This window comes from Crinia signifera, chromosome 2, assembly GCF_055691185.1.
Source record: "Crinia signifera chromosome 2, ASM5569118v1, whole genome shotgun sequence".
Taxonomy (NCBI): domain Eukaryota; kingdom Metazoa; phylum Chordata; class Amphibia; order Anura; family Myobatrachidae; genus Crinia; species Crinia signifera.
Window position 1 is genome coordinate 145061026 of NC_139218.1, and position 8140 is coordinate 145069165.

An 8140-nucleotide genomic window follows, 5' to 3' on the forward strand; every position below is an offset into this window, starting at 1 on the left:
ACTTTTTCAGAACATTTTTTTATGCTGAAAAAGCCCCCCTCGGCTTATAATCAGGTGAGGGTCCTGCTTGAGTCAAAATGTTTTCCCAGTTTTTTGTTGTAAAATTAGGTGCCTCGGCTTATATTCGGGTGACTTATACTCGAGTATATACGGTAAGCTGCAAATGCCATTTATTAAATAAAGAGCACATTTTTTGTTAAATTGCCGTTTTAAAGGAATATAATTTCAAACCATTTGGGAAATACATGAGAAGGCTCTGTTTGTGAGAGCTTACTTTGTGTATCTTCCATGGGTTTGTGAAGGTTTTTTTTTTTTTCTCGAGCCGTTGCTAAATACAAAATCATTTAAATGTTCAGACATTTCATAATGTACTTATTTCACTTAGGTATTTTATTTTTTTGTTAAATTACATCACTCCATTTTTTCAGTGTAATTATCCCCTTTTTTATTTTTATATTAGCCCGAATATTCATTGACTGGATTTTAGCAGCTATAGATGCATTAATGGGGGAACCTCTAAACATACCGGATCATTGCTGGGTTTGCAACCACAGTCCCCAAGGCACGCTAAGGCTGGTTTCACACACTCCGGCTCCTGCCGGACGGCAAAAACCCGCACAGCCATGGAGCTGTGCCGCACACAGTAGATTATCATGGAGGGGATGGCCACAGCCCGGCAGCCGTCCCTTCCAGTGGCGGGGTCCGGCTGCAACCAATAGTGTCCATTCACAACTAATGTGTGCGGCACGGCTCCCTGGCCGTGCGGGATTTCACCGTCCGGCAGGAGCCGGAGTGTGTGAAACCGGCCTCACAGTCCAGGTTTTGAGAATAGCCATCATACTTGAATACAAGTGGCTTAATTAGTGCCTCAGTTATTTTGATTAATCTATCTATGCTCAGACATGGATATCCACAAAACCTGGACTGTTAATGTGCCTTAAGGACTCAGGTTAAGAAATACTGAAATAGAGGGACTTAACTAGTTTTATATAGACCTTTTGCAATTATTTGAATACAGAACAGTTGCATGACAGCTCATTTATTTTTATTTTAAGAATTTTTTTTTATATTCTATATTCGTACTTTTTTTTTTCTTCTTGGTAACATAGTTTAATTTTCTTTTTCCAAACTAAAGCATAATCATTACCCACTAGTAGCCATAGCTATTCCTTTGTATATGTTTGATACACATCTATTTATAGACACAATTCAATCCATATCCTACCCTCCTTGAATCCACCTTCAAATCTTTCATCTCTCTTGTGTTTCTCCATTTACCCCTTCTCAAAATTATCATTGCCAATTAAACCATTCTCCATCTTATTACCCCTCCTTTTTCTATATAATCCCAGTCCTGGTATCATAGTATGTACTCTTCAGTTCTGTTGACCTCCTGTGTACCTCCTCACTGTGCTGCATCTTCTATCTATCTTTACAATAATAGTGAACCCATCATTAACCCCGGTCCTTTATCATAAATCCACACTGCTCCTCTATACTTACTGAGAGAGTTGCTGTTCATTCAACCATTTCCAGGTGAATACTAGCCACCCAAAGCTTGATACATTTTCTTTCTTCCCAGAGATAGTACATGGTGCTTCTCCACCATGTTGGACCATATACTTTTGGCGTTAGATGCCAGGTTTGATGGCAGAGCCCTACTTACTGTCTATCCTGAGTTTTCTTCTACATACTTCAGTCCCTGGGCAAGGGCAAAACCATGATCAAAGCAGGGCTTTGCCAACTCAGGAGTTAGACAATTTAGACTATTTTTTAGGTGACCAGATGAATGAGCTATGCCGAGCCATGGGTTATTCATACAACTATGGGGAACATACTTAAAATATGGTTCATTTCTGCTCCTCAGTTTGCATTTTTTATTTTTTTTTATTTAATAGCTCCATGTGAAAAAGCCTAAATACCCTTTAGTTGATCATGAACTTTTTATTTTTCAGGCATTAAAACCACATGATGATCATTCCAGAGTTGAATCGATTTTATAATTCTTCTAAGCTCTTGCGATGTTATGCCTACAATCAACAGCAGCCATGGGTGGCTCTAAGTAATAGTCTGAAGACTTACAATTTGTCAGATGCTATACAAATATCTTCACGTTGTCGGCTTGAAATTTCTACTGTTCCTGTTGCATGTTCTTGATGACTGAAAAATTCCTTTGGACCTGAGTGTACTGTAAACTATCTAGAGGAATAAAAGTGACCTTAAATATCACTGCACATGACCTAGAGAGGTTCATTGACACCTGGAAAGTCGTCAGAAGGAAATCCTTCCAATGGCCTACATCACAAAAAGTCGGAAGTAGGTAAAACACATCTTGACACACACCTTAAACATTTGCCAGTGCTGTAATCTGCTTTTCCATTTTTTTGCTGAAACATTTGAAATAAAGAACACCTTTCCAGCAGGTGGGTGTATCTAATAAGCTATCAGGGTTGTATGGTAGCCAGTGACCATCATTAATATGCAGATGTACGCAGGAGCGGGCTCTCCTGGAAGATTTCCGGGCATGCCACTGATAGGCAGGTGCGTGCCAGTGGTATATCCAGCGGTGCACCAACATGTGGAAGCTCCAGCGCCCCCCCCCCCCCCCCCAAATGCAGAGCTGGTCCCCTCCGCCGATCCTCCCCGTCACCGCTTGGGGAAGTTCAGGGCCACTCGGGAGTGTTCGGGTGCCCAAACACATGAATGCGAGAGCGCATGAACACATGAACTTCACTGAGTTGCTGCAAACAGCCAGAGTCTTCAATAGCAGCCCCAGGGGCTGCTTCAGAAGCCAGAGGCTGCCATTTCTGTAGGTATTATTGGGGCAGGACAAACCTGCCCTGGTTGGTTTGTCCTGCCAGAGTTAAACCCACCACTCATGGGGTTCATGTCCCAAAGTCAGAACAAGTTAAAGCTAAAAAGTGGATGTATATTTTAGCAAGGCAGCAATCCAATATAGACCACAAAATAAACCATAAGTTACTAGTTGATAAAGAGAGTGTAAGGTCCTGAAATGGACTTCAGTCCAAAGACTTACCTGAATGTTATTGCAAATCTGTGGGGTGATATCAGACATTTGGTGGATACAAAAAGTTCTAAGAATATTATATAGAAGAGTTATGCAAATATTGGTAAAAAAATAATTCCTAAAAATAAAATTTGGAATGTTTTATTGTGTCTAAGGACATGCAGTAGTTTATGGAAGTGGTGGGTCCCTGACTCACATAGCATAGAAAAGGGTGTATGCCCATGTATCAAGGTTTCTTTTATTACTTCTATGTGTCAGTAAGTCGACCACCAGGATAAATCGTAAGTATTAAGTACCCCAACTCACATAAAATGTGCTAAAGGCACCTATATCAATGTATCTTTACCTCTGTTTGAAATGTATGGGAATGGTGTACCACACTCGCAAGGATCAAAGTAGGTATTTTCACATAAAGGTATCTTTGAAATTATTTGTGAATATGGACCCTTATTCCGGTTCACTCGCAAAGGCAAATTCCTTTTCAAAAGGACAAAACCATGTGCACTGCAGGGGGGGGGGGATGATGTAATGTGCAGAGAGATTTAGATTTGGTGAGTTATTTTGTTTCTGTGCAGGGAAACTACTGACTGGAGAGGACCTGCCTGTGTCCGGATTTGATGGTGGTGGGTCAGGCGCTGCTCACTTGCCTGTGTCACGGGGATGCTACTCAGCTGAGGCCAGGGGACAACACGCTGCCACTGGGACTTACAGGCAAGCAATTTGCTGGTCAAGCCAGCCCTGTCGCTGCTTCTTTTATGTGATGGTGAGTCACTGCCTGCTGCTGGGTGAGTGGAGGGGGGGAGATGGTTAGGAGGCTGCTGCTTAGTGAGGGGCGTACAGTTAGGAGCCTGCTGTTGGGTGAGGGGGGTACAGTAAAAAGGCTTCTGCTGGGTGAGGGGGGAGATACAATTAGGAGGCTGCTGCTGGGTGAGGGGGGGGGGATACAATTCTGAGGCTGCTGCTCGGTGAGGGGGGGGGGATACAATTAGGAGGCTGCTGCTGGGTGAGAGGGTGTGTACAATTAGGAGGTTGTTTCTTGGGGGTGGGGGGAGCCAGGCAGTTAGGAGGCTGCTGGGTAGGGGTATCCCTGGTGTTTGGTATAACGTGTAATGGGCATTACAGCATGTAATATAATGTAATGCATTACGGCATGTGGTATAATGTGTAATGGGCATTACAGCGTATGGTAAAAGGTGTAATGGTCATTACAGCGTGTGGTATATGTAATGTGATCTCATTGATCACAAGGTATGAAAATTGTTCATTTAATAGGATTTTTCTGGATTTTGCAGATCCTTATCTCTTTCTAAGGTTGTAATGGGACTGGGAAATGCCCTCTAGCACTACTGGAAGACTCAGTGAGGCTGTCATTTTAGTCTGGAGACATCTAAAATTTGGAGCAAGTTTATATGACAAGGCTTGAGTCACAGGAACTTCTGTTTACTGGAACGAACTTGAGAAATCTAAAGGTATCGTAAACAAATTATTTGGGTATTCAGTAATTCCCAGGACTGGTGGATATAAAGTTGCCACGAAAATGCTGGTACTTTTTAACAAATAAAGCCATAGGTATAAAATGATCTTAACAGATGAACCAGCAAGTCACTGTTACATTATGCTAGTTAAACGTGTTATGTTTTTTGGTCTGCGGAAGAGAATCTGGGATGAAAACAGGATGTGCATGGTGGTAATAATCCAGGTACCCGCCAGAGGCTAAGGCAGTTGAGCAAGTTAAACATGCATGGGATAGGAATATGAATTTCCTTACAAGGATCAAATAGTGTTGAGTTCATAAGTTTTAAGTTTTTTTTTTTTTTTTTTCTGTTTCTTTGGTTGACAAAGACCTTACCATTCTAAAGGCCCCTATACACTGGGCGATTTACCTGCAATGTGGGTTCTTTTGCTGTGATTGCAGCAATCAGTCACAGGAAAAGAACCAAGCTAATAAAAGACTTAAGCTACTATAACTGACTACCCAAATTAGGAATGTTTACACTAGGAAAGAGACTATTAACCCCTTGAGTGGTGGGTTTTGCTGGGGCAGGACAAACCTACCAGGGCAGGTTTGTCCTACCCCAGCTAAACCCACCACAGAACATAGGGGTCCCTCACCTCCGCTCTGGCGTTTTTAATACCGGAGCTCCCCTGCCAGTCATAGCAGTGATCACAGGCGGCAGGCTCGGGGATGTTCGCGGTGGCTCGGGAGGACTCGGTGCCTGAACTCCTGAGCGCTCCCGAGTCCCCCCAAACATCCCAGAGCCTGCCACCTTCGTCACTGCTGTGAATGGCGTCAGACGAGCTTCGGCATATGATCGCTGGAGGCAGTGCCAGATTAAGGTCTAAATGGGCCTGGAGCTGAAAATAATCAATGGCCTATTATGCGCAATAAAAGGGGTTGTGGCCAGCACCTAATAATGTGGTAGGCGTGACCAATGTTCTGTTTGGGTGGTCTGCTCATGGGTGTGTCTCTATTTGTGTGAATACTTTCAACTAATTATATATGCCTGGAAAAGGCAGGTGGCTGGCGTAGGAAAAATGCAGGGAGATATATTCGCGGGTGCCTTCCAAAGGTGCCCGCAGCATGGCGAGTGCAGGGAGCCCGCAAGGGGCTTTGTTGCACTTGCCCCGATGTCTGAGTCCGGCCAGTCGGGATCCCGACATCGGGCTAATGACTGTCGGGACCAAATACCACACCCTCATACTGTACTTGCCTCTTACACATTTTGCCACATGGATTGAGCCAAAATAAACACTATACCAAACAGATTGAGCAATAATGCACAATATGCTTCATTAACAGGGGCATTGCGCGCCAAAGGGCCATAATGCCCATTACATGTTAAGCCACAAACCATAATGTCCATTACGTGTTATGCCAAACACCATAATGCGTATTCAAAATTATGCTACATAAGTGCTGCTTACCTACATGCTCATTGCCAGGGGGGAATACATGCTCACGGTAACTGCTGGGCAGAAATGACAGCCGGGCAGAGAGCAGGGGGCTGCCCGGCTGTATTCAGAGCACTGCAGGTTCTGGCTATTTGAAATAATACCCCTTTCACACTACAAAATGCAGGGACTTACCCGGGAATATGGTCCCAGGATAATGCAGGGACATCCCCGGCTGGCCCCTTTTACACCAGCCTAGTTCCTGCATTTTCTGGTTTGAGAGGGAGAGAAAACAACCCCCATCCCTTTAAACAACCAGCTATATCTTCGGAACCAACTGACCCATGTACATGTGGGCTTCGAATGATTTTGGTCCTGTGAAACTGCCAGAGAAATCTGTCCTCAAACAACATGAACAGCCATGAAATGACATTTCAGAAATGATAAAATTGGTTTACCCGCAATATCTCTAGTACCAATAAATCCATATGGACCAGCCTGGTATCAGATTCAAGGCCCAGTGATTTGGGTTGGACTGAGATCAACCTCGAGCTTCTGTGATGCCGGAGGGGGAAATGGTTGGGTGGGGGTCGGAATTAGCAGGTCCCATGTTATCCTATGGGGAAAACGTTCCAGGGTTGCCTGGCAGTATCTCCGGTTCCCGGGAGGCTAGTGAAACGGGGCTGGGCTCGTTTGAAAGCCCTGGACCTCAGCTACAAAATGGGCCTATTTGGAGAGTGGGCCTGGAGCTGTAGCTCCATCAGGCCCATTGTTAATCTGGCCCTGGATGGGGGGGCTCCCACTGACGTACATTGGCAATAACGTCCTCGATCTGCACGTGTTTCATAAGTCTTATGCTACCCACCCCAGCTATAAACCCTGCACACACATGGTGGATAGCCATGTTTTTCAGCATGAGGTACCCTGGAGGAGGGATGGCCCCTTTATTTGAGGGTTCCCCACCTCCCCAAGAATCTCCGGCCTGGGGTGACTAGTTATGGTGGATTAATGCTTTGGCGGCCATGGAACCTGGCTGTGGCATTACTACCCTACTAGTGGAACCTGGTGCTGGTTCTTAAAATATGGGGGACCCCTACCCCCCTCCCTGTATTTTTAATGTCAGTGTAAGTTCCAAGATCCCTGGCTCATTCTGCATTGGGGGTGGACCCCAATAAAAAAAATTCTAATTTATACCTATACAAACGGCTGCTTGCCCTTAACCCCCTCTTCCCTAACTGCTACCTGCCCCAAGCACTGTCCCAGTTGCTGCATGCCAAAACGCCATTTATATGTGACTAGACCCACAAACCGTGGAGTAGTTTGCCAATTTACGAAGGTGTGGGGTCCCTGGGACCCACACATTGTTTTTTTTTTTTTACTCGGCCTGATCACTGCTTACTGCTCTACAGTGTACATCAGGCATGTCACACTCGCGGCCCTGGCCGCCTACTTTTGCGGCCCACAGGCTGATGGGCTGGCTGCTGATGCTGACATTGACAAGCAGCGCTCCAGTGCCTGGGACCAAGGATCACACAGTTGCCAGGTGCTCGTAGCTCAACAGCAGCAACAAGTGACACTCACCCTGCAGGCACCTGCGAAAAGCACTGCCAGGAATGGGCTTCAAGGGCTGGTGATGGGATTGAAGTTTCTTCTGAAGCCCGTTCCCAGCAGTGCTGTGCACAGGTGATGTCACGATGCACCAGCGCACCAGCTTAGGGTGCTTTCATCAGACGCCAAAGGAATGTGGAGACGGGAAGGCATATTTGCGGCGGCTGAGGGCAGAGCGGCAGCGGCGCTGCAAAAAAGTTAGACTGATTTTAAATGTGCTTAATGCAGTTATGGTGGGGTGGGGTGGTCGGTTGGGGGGGGGGGGGGGGAGAGGAACAGGGTCTGTTGATCCCACCGGGATGTTTTATGGCCCCCATGTTTTCTATGAAAAGTAAAAAAAAAAAGGTAACAATCAGTGACCCTCAGTGTAAGATGGTTCCAGCTGTTGTGGAAGTACACAGCATGCCCTGCCACAGATTTTATATAATGGATTGCTAAAACTGTGGCAGGGCGTGCTGGGACATGTACTTCCACAGAAGCTGGAGGGCCATGAGTTTGGCACTGCTTGTAATTTATGTGTTAGGCGTCAGCTGAAATTCCTTGTCAGAATGTGAATTTCAGTTCATTCCCTGTGTCAGAATGTGAATTTCGGGCTCATTACCTGTGTCAGAG

The 8140-nt window shown here is 45.4% G+C and overlaps 1 protein-coding gene across 2 annotated transcripts in view; it reads left to right on the forward strand.

The window, feature by feature from the left end:
- The window catches only part of RBM15 (RNA binding motif protein 15), a 29701-nt gene extending 21943 nt beyond the window's left edge, over positions 1-7758 (forward strand). Inside the window, exons 2-4 of one of the 2 annotated variants that reach the window (XR_014470378.1) lie at positions 1956-2316; positions 3604-3791; positions 4321-7758. Coding sequence is in view for 1 of the 2 variants with exons in the window: in XM_083173079.1 (XP_083029205.1) it covers positions 1956-2003 (48 nt within the window). In the remaining variant the exon portion in view is untranslated. The remainder of the gene's footprint in view (positions 1-1955; positions 2317-3603; positions 3792-4320) is intronic. The other variant, XM_083173079.1, reaches the window with a different exon arrangement.
- The last annotated feature ends 382 nt before the right edge of the window (positions 7759-8140 follow it).